Source organism: Falco biarmicus, chromosome 6 (genome assembly GCF_023638135.1).
Source record: "Falco biarmicus isolate bFalBia1 chromosome 6, bFalBia1.pri, whole genome shotgun sequence".
Lineage (NCBI taxonomy): Eukaryota > Metazoa > Chordata > Aves > Falconiformes > Falconidae > Falco > Falco biarmicus.
Genome location: NC_079293.1, coordinates 18,924,572 through 18,938,152, shown reverse-complemented (window position 1 = coordinate 18,938,152; position 13,581 = coordinate 18,924,572). Strand labels below are relative to the sequence as shown.

The window sequence follows — 13,581 nt, the reverse complement described above, 5'->3', positions numbered from 1 at the left end:
GCAGGAACCACATGACTCCTGTCACACTGTGCCCCAGAAACTGTAGCATTTCACCTAAAGACATTGATTACTTCAGCCTTCAGGGCTAGTAGCAAAACCTTCTGTTTTTTTAAGAAAAAAGAAGCCTGCCAGATCATTGTGAATGTCATGTGGAACGTGGAAATGAAGAGAGAGAAGTAACCTTCCTCCATCCTTTCCCTCTGCAGACAGAAGCTCTGGGAGCCGCGCTTGGCTGCTTTGGGGAGGTTACGGAGATGTGGTGGTGGCATCTGTGAGGCAGGAGCCTACTCAGCTGGGCTTTCCAGCTGAAGAGCCCTTTGCAAAGACAAATATTTGCAGCACAAATTCCTTCGTGCAAGGTATTGGACCAAGTGGGCAGTTTCCTTCCTCCCATGTTTGGAAGGTGGAGGAGGTGGAGAGCAGGACTGGAGAGCTTTTCCAAGGGCACGCTTCTCAGAGATCCCTCTGAGGTGGGTGGCACAGAGGAACCTCTGTGGAAGTGAGAAGAGAACCTTTAAGCTCCTGTCCTGGTTTCAGCTGGCATGGAGTTAATTTTTCTTCTCAGTAGCTGGTGCAGTGCTGTGGTTTGGATTTGGTGTGAGAACAGTGTTGATAGCACACAGATGGTTTTGGTTGTTGCTTGGGAATGTTTATTCTGATTCAAGGGCTTTTCAGTTTCTCAGGCCCTGCCAGCGAGAGGGCTGGAGGGGCACGGGGAATGGGAATGGGACACAGCCAGGACAGCTGATCCAAACTAGCCCAAGGGATATTCCATATCATGGGATGTCATGCTTAGTATATAAGCTGGGGAAAGAAGAAGCAGTGGGGGGGGACATTTGGTGTTATGGTGGTTGTCTTCCTGAGTAACCGCTATGCATGTGGAGCCCTGCTTTCCTGGGGATGGCCGAACACCTGCCTGCCCATGGGAAGCGGTGAGTGAATTCCTTGTTTTGCTTTGCTTGCGTGTGTGGCTTTTGCTTTTCCAATTAAACTGTCTTAATCTTAACCCACGAGTTCTCTCAGTTTCACTCTTTGATCTTCTCCCCTATCCCACTGAGGGGGGAGTGAGCCAGTGGCTGCATGGGGCTTAGTCACTGACCGGGGTTAAACTGTGACAGCTCCTAAATCACTTGAGCACTGCAGTATTTAATGCTTCAGTGGACCTTTTGTGTGTGTATGTGTGATGTACTGTAGATCCTGTATGTCATATATGTGAGAAGAGGCAGGGGGAGAGATCTTCTGCGTATTGAAGTGGGTGGACGAGACCTGGTTTGCTGCTGGTTAACTCTCCCCTGAGGGGTAATGCTGCGCTTTGTGAGGGGTTTCAGTCTCAGAGTCTGGAATGGGCTGCCGGGTATACATTTGGTGTAAACTAATCAACTGCTTAATAAATTTCTAATCACCAAGCAGTGAAGGTGTTTTGCCTGGGTTGTATTTACCTGGTGATGGGCCTTCCAGTATCACCACCTAGATTAGGACTGTTCAGCTGGCTTTTGCTGGGGTGTGTGCAGTGCGCCAGCTCCAGTTCTTCTAAAGCACAGTGTTCTGTGTTGCCTTCATACCTGGAGAACGTAGCACCACCCAGTAGTTGCTCCCTGAAAGACCCTTGAACACTGTAAACTCTCTCTCTCAGGAATGTAGTGCATCTCTGATGTCTTAAGACTTCAGCAGAGTTCTAAAAATACTTTTTACTCTAAGCTGGAGTCCACTGTTTGAGTAGCCCTGGTCCGGTAGCCCTGTTGCAGATTAGGACCTTCCTGGCCATTGCTGTCTTGATATTGATTAGGTATTGAAAATCATACTCCCTGTCGCAGAATGCATAAAGGATGCTGGCTGCGTAGCCTTTGGGTAGACAAAAAAAATATGTTATCAGTTCTTGAAACTTCATGCAAAATGGGGGAAAAATATGCCATACAAAAGGTTTTATCTGTTTAAAAATAATATTGTCTTCTTCCCTCTCCCTCTTAGCCATCAGAAGAAGGAATGGGGTATTAAAAGGTGTAGCTGTTGTAAAAATCTTAGAAAAAAATTTAAAAATTGGCACCAAACAACAGAATTTTTAAAAGTAATTTTCTCATTCACAGTACAGAATCCCCTAGTGTCAAACTTACCTCTTAAGTCACCTCTACAAGGCTTGCTAGATGGTTAGCAAATTCTTGTGTGAATTAGTATAAATATCTGAAGAGGTATTTTGAAAGGGGGTGAGGAAGAAATATGTCCTCTTAGATACATGACTGCTAAGCTTGATTTTGATCCACTTCTGCTGGCATGACTTCTTTTTGCTGCCAGTATTTGTATTGTCATACGTCACAGGGCTTATGCTTGGTTTATGGTTTTATTATTAGCAGTGCTGCACAATCTCTATTACAGAACATCTGGGGCATCGTGTAAATGTAGAGCATTCGTCAGTGTGTAGCATTAGAAGAATCCTAGATATTTAAGTAGGATTTGAGCTGGTTAACCAGCAGTGGCAAGAAAAGCATTCAGACTTACTGCTGCTGATACTGGCAGAGGTGTATGTGTTAATGTCTGTAACGAAATCAAGCAGTCAGCAGTAGTGATGAAAGCTGCTTAATCCATCAAGAGACAGAAGGATTTCTTTATATATTTTAATATCCTCTGCTGCATTTCAGTTGATTTATGTCAATGCTTCTATTATGGACCATCATCTTCTCTGCTATAATTATCCCTCCAGGCTTTTTGTCATATACTAAAATGCTCCTTGCTTTTTCTCTTCTCAGTTTGTTTATTCAACAACAATGTTACAGTGATCTTCACATGTAATGATAAAGCATCTGCTCATAATTTGGTTGTTTTTTGCCTGAGAAATCTTTTTAAAATGCCTTGCAGTTAAGACAAAGTTATATTTCAACCTTGTGGCATGTACTAAATGTATAATGATCCTCAGTTCAAAGAGTTGCATTGAATTTTTGTCTTTGTCCAGTTAGGTGGAGGACAAAAACAAACAGTGAAAGTTTCAGTGGGGAGAGGGAATGCACTTTACATGCAAAAACCCCATAGAAATGGAATTTCCTTTCTTTTCCTTGTGTCTGTTACCATCTCTTAGTGAAGATTTTTGCTCAGGTAGTGACTTCCTAGCCTGGAATATCTAGGCTGGGAAAGCACATTTCATTTTCAAAGCAGTGATTTGTAAATGCACCCAAACTATAAGCAGTGCCTATACTGTCTTATTTCAAGTAGTATCTTATATTGGAGTAGTTTTTACTTAGCTTAAATACTTGTTGGGTTTTACAGATAATACCCAAGATTTGTAACAGAAAAAGCTTATCAAAATAGTTTTGCTGAGAAGGCATTTCTGATTCTCATAGTCCATCATACCGAAGTAAAGAGAAATTATTTGCAGTATGGCAACGAAACTACATGTTGGTGGAGAAAATCAGTAGCCTCATTAGTTTCAGAAATGTTGCCACTGAGGATTTATGTTTAACTTGTGCTTTAGCTGTTGCATTTTTATGTGTGTGCACGTGTATATACATATATATAGAATTATTTTTCCCCCCAAACAAATTAGGATAGTTACTTCTACTTGAGCTTTGATTTTGTGTGTGTGTGTGGTTTGGTTTGGTTTGTTTTTTTTTTTATTTGGGAGAACGATTCACATAGAAAAGTGTGTATCTGTATATGAAAAGGTTGTGTATGTACATATATGCATGTATAAAAGCTGTGGATGCTGCCTTGGTTGCAAAGAAATGAGCTATTTTGAGTACTCAGAAGCTTTGAAATAGCAATGTCCCTTTTCCAGCTACTTATCCAGGAAAGGGTGGTATGAAGATTAAATGGTGGATGACACATTCTTTACTTGCTGCTGTTAGCTGAGCTCAGTATCAGTGTTTGTTGCTGCAACGTAGAAGTAACAATGTCTGTTTGAGTGCGTGTAGGACCTCTGTTGTCAATAATTCGGTAGTACAAATTCAGTCTTATGCAGTGGCACTCAATCACAGAATGGGGAAAAACCATCAGCTTTGCTGTCTGTAAATGCAATTTTGATATTGTTTTGATTTTATGTGCATAGCTTTGTAGAGAAAGGGAAGGTTTACATTTCTGTGTACTGTATGCATTTCTTAGAACACCCTTTCAAAAGTGAATGCATTTACATGAATGTTAAACTAACACTACTTGTTTCTTTTTGTTAATTTGCTATCTATCTGTTTGCAAGAGAGCAATGTCCCTGCAGTGGCATCAGTGCTTTTACTTTCTGGAGTGTTAGTGACAGGCAGATGCTTTTAAGTGCTTTGAGCATTACAAGAATTTATCACTTTAAGGTCATCATTTAATCAGGCAATCATAATGAAACTTGTGGGGTTTTTTCATTTTAATTACTTAAATGTGCTGTTCAGACCTGTTTGTACCTACCATGTGAAAGGAATAAAGTGTGAAGTCTTGGCTCCTGAAGTGAGGTCGGCAGAGACTCGTGTGAACGTGGCACTTCGAAATAGGCTGGTTGTTCAAGTGTCTCCCATTTAAATTTGGGAGCCCTGTGGCTCCTGTGGTAGTTGTGTGGCTACTTTGAGATTCTTTGTGGAGGATCTATTGGCGTGTGTTGTGCTGGACCCAGACTTGAGACTGAACCTGTGAAGAGGTTTGAAGAGCCTGACCATGAGGCTTGGTTGCCCTCCTGCCTGGTGTCCCCAGCGCGGGGTTCCCAGCCGCAGCCCAGCACCTCGCTGCAGTCCTGCCCGCTGCTCCACTCCTTCCCTGCGGCTGGCGGCTTCGCCCTCACCTGGGGACTCAGTGTTACCTGTCCCTTCTAACTTCAAAGGTCTCACCTAACACTTCACTCTGAATTTGTCTCATTGCTGTTGGATTTCTGGGAGAAGTCCAGTGTTTCCCCGCAAATACCAAAGCTGCTATGAGGGAGTGGGGGTGTGAGAACGTATCTCTGATAGGACGTAGTCTCTGAAGTCACCTGTTTCATTCTGTGGAACAGCTATGCTGTTGATGGGTCCTGGGGTTTGTGTAGATTTAAAAGCAGTTTATTCTCCTTCACCAAGTGTACCGAAGGAACTATTTGTGCTGCATGCACAGCTTCGTGCAAACCTCACCCTAGGTGGCTTTGCTTGACATTGTGGAAGCACAGCTTGTGTTGATATGTCGCACTGTGGGTATTCGCCTCTCTTAATAATTTTTTTAATATTTTTGGTATTTGATATTTTATCAGTCATTATTTTGATATTTTTATATTTGATGCTTGATACAGTGAATATACTTTCTGAATATGCAGTGTATTTCTGGGGTTAGTGGTTAGACTACTCCAGAGCTACTCATAATGATTAGGAACCGTTTCTCCGTCTGTCCCAGCTGTTTTCAAAGCTGTGCCTGGAGAGTGTACTGGGTGTACTGGGGTTCATGAGGCAAGAGTGATTTCCTTCCATTCCAAGAGGAAGCACCGCTTGGGATGGAGTGAAAGCCATTTGGGGGTGTCTGTATCCCTCCTTCCCTCCAGCCCTTCCTGTTCACATGGGAAACAGAAGAAAGTTCCCAGGAGGTGCTCCTCTACCACCATTTTGCTGATTGTTCGTTTGCAACTGGTGACCTGTGGATTTGGAAAATGTTCTTCCAGGCTCTGCATTCTGAGCTAGGAGTCATTCAAAATAGATGCATTTGCTCAAATTACCTCGAAAGACATGAACCTGATGAGCAGGTACTCTCTTCTCTTCTCCCCTCCTCTCTCCATCACGTGCTTTTGGGTAGAAGAGCTGAAGGAAATACATAGGTAGTCAATTCTGAGTTGCTCAGCTAGGTAGGAAGGGACCCAATTTCCAAATATTTTCAGTGTATTTAGATCACTTGTGGCAGCTGAGGTCAGTGGTGCCACTTGCATGAGGAAACTATGAAAACGTTTCCCAAAGTATTCTTTGTGAAGAGAGCAGCAGGAAGAGGGGATGGAGTAGATGTAATGCCCTGGAGAAAAACATGGAAATAAGAAAAAAAACTTGGAAACAGAATTCTGATTTTTACTTCAAGATTTGCACTTTTTGTCTGTTTGAATTCTTTTCAAAATGAATCATAAAAATCTTAAGTTGTTAAACGGGGAAACCAAACATGTTTGTTTCGTTTTTGCTGGAGCTCGATGACAGTAGCGAAGGACTTACACAGAGGACCCACAGCTTATTTGTGGAAATACAGCTGGATGTAGGAGGGCCGGAAGACTATTTTATTTTTAAATGTAACATGCCGAACTTCAGTAGGTAGTGTTTTATGTTGAAGTACTAAAGAAAAATAAATCTGCTTTTACATACAAATATCTCTGATTACTTTCTGGCAATCTGAAGTAGCGTACTAGCACTTATTTGGGACCCGTTAATTTGGATAGTATTTCAAATTACCTGGCTTTAGTGTGAGGGAGGCTTGTTCTGCTCCCATGAGTGTACATGACGGGTGGATACACTTGCACGTTCACTTCCTCCTTCCCTTGCTTGCCCTCCCCGTGTACTTTCTGCCATCCCAGATTGTGGGCATGTATTGATCAGGTTACAGGAGGTTCAGATTTTGGTTGGTTTTTAGGACGGTTCTTGCACGTAGAGAGTCTATTTTTTGATGGGCAGAGGCTGATAAAGATCAGTCCAAGGACAGTTGAGTAGTCTAGGATCAGGAAGACAAGCATGCAGCAGGAGGGGGAAATGGGGGGTGAAAAAGCACAAACTGGCTCTGCCGTGATAGCCGTTTACGTGGATGTGAAGCAGTCTTGCATGTTGAAATGTCTTGAAAGATACTAAGGTAACTCCTTGCAATAGCAAGTTGCTGAATGTAATGAGGCAGTGATTTCAGTGTAGATGCAGTACAGTTGTTGACAATTTTGTTCCTTTTTTTTTTCTTCTGCAGATATTCCTGAAATACCAGAAAGCATCTCATTCTGCAGAGCACTACAGGTAGCAGATTTCAGTGGGAATCCACTGACTAGGTAACTTCCACCTTCTTCTTAGTACCTGCTGTACCAGAATTATAATCTTGCTGTAACAATTACAATTTTAAATAAGTCCTTAAAAATTGTGATCTAGGATTTCTATGAAATCTTGCCAACAGTGTCTGTCTCTGTCAGGGACCGCAGCAAAAGTTCAGATCTGTTTCATCCCCTGGGAGGGGATGAAATTTGTTAGCTAACCAGGAAAAATGTAAATCTGATTGTCTCTCAAGTAATTTTCATTTCTCTTCTTAAATGCATAGGAAAAGCATGCTCATACTTGGGAGAGATAAGGCAGTGGGTAGCACGAATGCATTGGCACAAACCCAGGTGCCTGATGATTTGGAACAGACTTTACATCAGCCGCTGCAGATAATGGCTTTTACTAATGATTAAAGCTTGGACTAGTGTTTCATCACCCTCTCATCAATTGGGACACAGTGACATGCAGTAACATGTGGCAAAAATGCATTGCATATGTTGGTGGCTGCTACAGCTGCTGCCAGTCCACGTTCTGATGAGGGGATTGGGGATTACACACACTTTCAGTATAGAGGAGGAGTTTTGTTCACATTTCTCTGTTCCATTTGCTGAAGGACTTGGAATTTATCTAGCAAAATGAGGCTGGAGATAGCAAGGAAGAAGTGATCTGCTAGTTAAAGGCCTTTGAATAATGTTTGGAGAACTCTTTCCTAAACCAGCCGGTGCCACAGAGCTCCTTTGTGATGCTCTGCAATTTACATAAGCCAGAGTATTCACAGTGGGTGCTTGCTGACCTGCTTTGCTTTGCGCTGAGATGGTCTAGCAATACTTGCACAATTAGCCGGCTGGCTAGGATGCTGTACTGCTTACAAGCAAGAGAGTGTCTGTAATATCTCGAGCCGCTCCAGTGGTTTTGCAGGATGGCTTCTCCACGTGTACAGCTGAGATTCTTTAGAAGTGCACTTTGAATATTGCCCATAGTGCATCCTAAGTTCTGTGGAAAGGCACATCTCTAAGCATTAAAGGGATGCTTGTGATCTTAATCCCTGTGCCTCTGTAACCCATTTATATAGTGAGGACAATAATACCACAAAAATCCAGTAAAGCAAACTGAGGCTGAACTGATGTTTAGATATGCAAGTGGTGAGGGTCACCAAACAGCTTTTTCCCAGGCATCAGTGTGCACTACATAAAGCTCGGAAAAGCTCAGAGCTGCATCTCGTGGTACTGAAATCAAAATTGTTTGTAGTAGTGTGCTAGTTATCCTTCTCCATTTTCTGTGCTGAATAAGGCCTGGGGCCCAAGTAATGTGTTTGCTTAAGCAGTAAGTGTAATGCACAGCTACAGCTGAGTGGAATTAACAAAAGGGTGGAAAGGCTTTTTGATGGGATGAAATAGATCCGTAACTCTTTGTTGGCAGTTCAAGGGAATTTTAAAAATTTTTGATAAAGTGGCTCCAAAGTGTATGTGTGTCCTGGAAAACATCACTCCAAGCAGCTTACTAAGTTAGAAAACACAGATACCAAAAGCTGTTGAGACACGGTTGCCAGGTATTTTCTGTGATGAGATCCAGAATTTCAGTCTTACCAGCATGTAGCTTTTGGTGTTAATTTGCCCAGGCAGAGTGGGAAAGTCTAGTAGTGATTTCCTTTTTTGTGTGATATCCTGGAACTTTTTTTAGCCATTAATTCTTGTCCTTTCTTCCTCTAAGCTTAAAAGCCAGTTGGAGATCTTTCCAGTCAATGTCCTACCACTAATACAGTATGCTGCCTCATTGTTGAACTTAATGACTGATGAACCTGCAGCATTGAAAGTAGCTGACAGACCATTTTTCCAGGTGTTTTCAGCTGATTTCAGGTTTATATTAATTAAAAGCAGCCACATTTCTTGTAGATTAGACTGGGAATCCACTATATGCTGCAGATAGAATAGTTCTAGTGGGAAGGGACCTACCAATGATCATCTAGTCCAGCTATCTGTCCACTTCAGGGGTGACCAAAAGATAATCAGACCATTTAACTGCAGCCTGAAACCTGTTAGTGCCTAAACAGTAATGAATAGTTACAGTAGAGCTCACGTTTTGGAGATATCGAGCATGTTCTGTTAAAAAGGTCCAGAAAATGACAAACAGTGCAGTATGGAGTTGAGCACACGAAAAGTCCCCCTTACCCCCCATTGTAATTTGCCTTTTCCTCATCATGCGCAGTTGTCTTTACCTGTAGGTACACATCTCCTTTTGGCTAGCTGCCTGCAGGTTGTGCCATGTGCCCTGAGCTGGGTGATGAGGAGAGCAGGAACCAAACCAAATGCTATAGCTTGAGCTTAGGTTGCATTTTCTGGGGGTCAAGCAGAAGTTGGATGGATGGGCCAGGGGCTTCTCCTCCTCTTGTCTCGTCACCTGTTTTGCCCCACCTTGTCTTCTGTGCAACTGCAAACTTTAGCTGCTTGGTGCAACCCAGCTGCCAGTGAGCAGTGAGTGGTACAGGAATCGGTCTGTGTGAGGGGAGGGGGGCGCTGAGCCTTGCAGAAGACTGGTTGGGTGATGGACCAAAAAGCTTTGGGAGCTTTGAGAGCGTTTTGCATATGTCTGCATTTTATAGCATAAGATGGGAGGTATTACATACTGTTGTGTTGTGAACCAGTAAATGTGAAATGCTGTAACAGGGGAACATCGTCTTCTTAGTGAACAGACTGTTTCTTCAAAAAGCAGAAATTGAAGAGCAGTGTAGTAGCTAATGTGAAATGGCCATGCTCTCAGCATGTATGTAACTGAAGCCTGAATAAAAATAATTCAATTATTGTACCATTTAGGTGTAAATGAAATATTACAGGATATTAGTACAGGAAAATAGTAGTAAAAATTTTTTTTTATTATGTTTGTTATTTTAAAATTTGTTAAAATGCTTAAAAATGTTCTCAAGCCCTATACCTTTTTAAAGTTGCAAACTAGGGGCAGGGAACGGTGGCAGGGGTGTTAGGAGACAGGGGTATTACCTGTTCTTTGACACAGAAGAAACTGTAAAGTCTCTAAGCCATGGGTGGTTGGTTTTTTTTTTCTTACTATGATCCTTAGAATTTTCTGAGAGTCATGCTGAAGTCTGGGCATGCCTCCCTCTGTGTGTATTTGCTAAATAGACTTTTTTTTTTTTTTTCCCCACTGCATGTTCTCTTTTCCAGTATGTATTACATGAATGTGAATATTTCTGCTCTAAGTCCTTGATTTGAATTAATATCCCCATAGGTTGCCTGAAAGCTTTCCTGAATTACAGAATCTAACGTGTCTTTCAGTAAACGACATCTCTCTGCAAGCACTACCTGAAAACATTGGGAAGTAAGTTCTTCATACTTTATTACTATCTTAATTTATTTTCTGTTTATTATTATGCCTATTGTATAAATGACTTACATCATTGTATGTAATATATCTGTGAAGTTATTTACAGATCTGCATTTATTTTTATGTTCTTTCCATTCTGAGGGATCTGTTAAGAAAAATAACTTTGCATTTTCACTTGAAATTAGCAGAAGCATGTGTGTGTTTCAACTCTGTTCTCTGTGATTTGGAGTAACTTGGAATTTTAGGTACAAAATTAACTAGGTGTTTTGTGATGCAAATCTGACCTTTTGCTTTCCTTCATTGTAGTAGCCCATTGATCCGTTATTGTGAACTTGTCAGATGGCTTGCAGCTTAGCTCAACACCGGGCGGTTGTTGGCAGAAGAACAGATGGGTAAAAGCTGGCTGTGATCAGGATAGAAATTAGAAGGTTCCAAACTACAGGAGCAGTCTGATCCTGAAAAAAACTCCAGTGGGAGCTGTGGAGATGAAAACTCAAAGGCATAGATCTTAAGATGAAATTTGATAAGCTTTTAATATGTGTTTAACTCTAGAAGGTAGTACAGGGTTGCAAGTACAGACTTCCGAAGTAGACACATGTGGAAAGTCAAGTGAACGTTGTTTATCTGTCTCATTTGTACTGAAATAAAACATCCACACTTGCAGGAGGGAGATCTCTCTCCTCTTAGTAGACAGCAGGGTACCTCTTCCAGTTTGAAGGAGAAGAGGTAATTACATGTATCCTCACTTGAATATGTGAGAATGGCTGTGCTGGTTCAGATCAAAGGCTCATCTAGCCCAGCTTCCTTCTACAGTTGCCGTAAGTAGATGCCTAGTGAAGAATAAGAAGAAAAGTATGTTTGCTTATGCTTTCCATCCCCTGACTATTCCTGGTTCACAGGATTTCCAGAGCTTTGGATGTTGGTTTGTCTGATTGGTAACCCATAATTAATTTCTCTTCCAGGTATTTGTACAGGTTCTCCTTGAGATTGTGTAGACATCTTTAGCATTTTCCCCTGGCAAATAGCGGCACAGGTCTATTACCCGTTGCATTCATTGATTTCTTGCTGGTTTTTTTGGTTTGTTTTTTTTTTTTTTGAGACTGGCTCTACCTACCTTGCCTGTGATCCCTAGTATTGGAAGAGGCAGTGAGCCTATGTACTTGATCAGCTGTCAGTGCCTTTGTAGTTTTCTCCTGTATCCCCATATCCCCAGCTGCTTTTTTGGAGGCTGAAGAATCTAACTTGCTATTCCAGCTTTAACTCTGGAGAAGTTATAGTTTGTTACTTTTCCTGGGAAACATACCATTTTAGAAATTTCTTGCAGCACCTGATTGTTCTCTTTTCTTTTTTTCATGCCCCCCCCCTTTTTTTTTTTCCTTTTAAACCTGCACCTACCTTTATGATTACCTTGCCCATATTGTTGTTCTAAGTTGCCATGTACTGAACCACTTCCATCTTACTTCAGAAAGCTGTGGTAACTCGGAAGTTGAGTCACGAGTATTGGTAGAGACCTATTAATCTTGGACATCCATTCATAAAGTGAAATATTTCTAACACGCATTCTTTAGGGAGTCAGTATAGTCCCTAACAGTAAAACCCAACTATTTCTAAACAGAGGAGTCCTCCAGAAAGGATCTTAATAGTAAGAGCTCCTGCAATGTAGTCAAGTTCAGACCAGCATTGCTTTAGCCATTTCCCATGGGTATGAAAGCTGTCAGCTGGCACCACTCCAGCAGCAACAGAAGTGGAGGATGTCTTTTGAAACGATCCACAAGCACTAACAGGTACAGCTAACATGTGCCCAGTGACTGTGGCAAAGTCTTACCTAAAAATTCCATGGGCTGGGACTTTTGTGACATTCTTCCTTTTCTTTAAAAGTTAACAAAACTTTTCATGCAGCTTTTTTGTAGCGCTAGCAGTAAGAACAGGCTTGTTCAGGCTTTGCAGTTACTGAAAACCAAGGCCAAAAATCTGGGATCTTGCCTGATTCTGAAAATGAATACAAGAAATGTGACAAGCTGAAGTGATTCTCAAAGCATGAGGTGGACTGCAGCTTTGCAGACAGTAGCTAGAAGAAGGTTGCTGGCTACCCTGAGAGGTCACTTCATAGTGTGGGTGGTGATAGCCTCTGTTTTGGAGCAAATGACTGGGAACAACTGCAGCTAAAATGAAGATACCAGACATTTGTGGAGATGTCAGTATGTGAGGCTGTGCAAGAATAAGGGTAAAAATTTACCTATTGTTGATCCTAAGGTCCTAAGATTATTGGTCCAGAGATATGCTATGAGGGTATTTCATCCCTGCGTGAGCTGTTGTAACCTGGCCTCCCTCAAGGTCTGTATGCAATTCCCAATATTGAAGCTAAAATGCAGAGGTCCTCACTTACTTTGAGAAGAGCCAAGTGCTTGTTCTGGTGCTCTTGGTGAGTTCTGCTGCGTGGCTAGACTTCTGTTCAAGTCTGACCAGTCTGCTTTGATTTGGAAAGGGCTTCCAGGTTACCTGTCTAGGATATGAATACTGTATTTTTATAAACACACTTAAATCTCATTAGTAGAAATTTCTGCTGTCAGATTTATGCGGAAAGAGGCAGAGACAAATGTGTGGGGCTCTTGTCTTTGGCTCAGCAGGTATTCATGGTATGGCATGGGAATATGGCAATTGGGAAGTCGACGGTAAGCTTGGACTAAAGATGTATGCTTTCCAACTCAGAAGAATATTAATGTAGCATGAGTGTATTCCATCGAAAATGCAAGTTATCCTGAAGTCTGTTGGGGAGTGTCTTGGTGACAGAAAGGTATCCTGACTTGTTCCCCTTGGAAATTACTGGGAGGTCTTGTTTGTGCCTAGTTAGAACTGTAATCTGAAGTCCTTATGGCTTACTTGCCTGTGAGAGTGATTTCTATCAAATTTTTAGCATTAGATCTGTAAGTAATAGACTTATTTTTTTTCAGTCTGGCTAACAAGTGCGGCTTTCCTTTTCTAGTTCACAAAATTGTCATCATTTATTGCATGTGAATTTGGCGGTGCGTCTGACCACCTTGTGTTTGATAAAAGCAGTGAAATACTCTGTGGCTTCTCCAAAGGTTGCTTACTTGTGCTCTTCATTCCCTTCTCTGTTTTTTTTCACCTCTGCACTTGCTGGACTCAAAAAATGCTAGGAGTTAGAAAGTAATGCTAATTTTGTCTTTCTGGCTGAACAGACCAAGTAAGGCTCTCAAAGGTGTTTGGATATGTTTGCAAATGCCTTACTGGAGTTTCTCTGTGCTTTGGATAATAATCCATGGTGGTGTTTGATGGAATAGTCTGGACCTGTGTGCTCTATATGAGATCTGTCAAGTAG

The 13,581-nt window shown here is 41.8% G+C and overlaps 1 protein-coding gene across 2 annotated transcripts in view; it reads left to right on the top strand.

The window, feature by feature from the left end:
• Positions 1–13,581, top strand: part of LRRC1 (leucine rich repeat containing 1) — a 106,827-nt gene that overhangs the window by 24,778 nt on the left and 68,468 nt on the right. For both annotated transcript variants that reach the window (XM_056344129.1, XM_056344130.1), the window contains exons 3-4: positions 6,844–6,922; positions 10,146–10,235. In XM_056344129.1, coding sequence (XP_056200104.1) covers positions 6,844–6,922; positions 10,146–10,235 — 169 coding nt within the window. The remainder of the gene's footprint in view (positions 1–6,843; positions 6,923–10,145; positions 10,236–13,581) is intronic.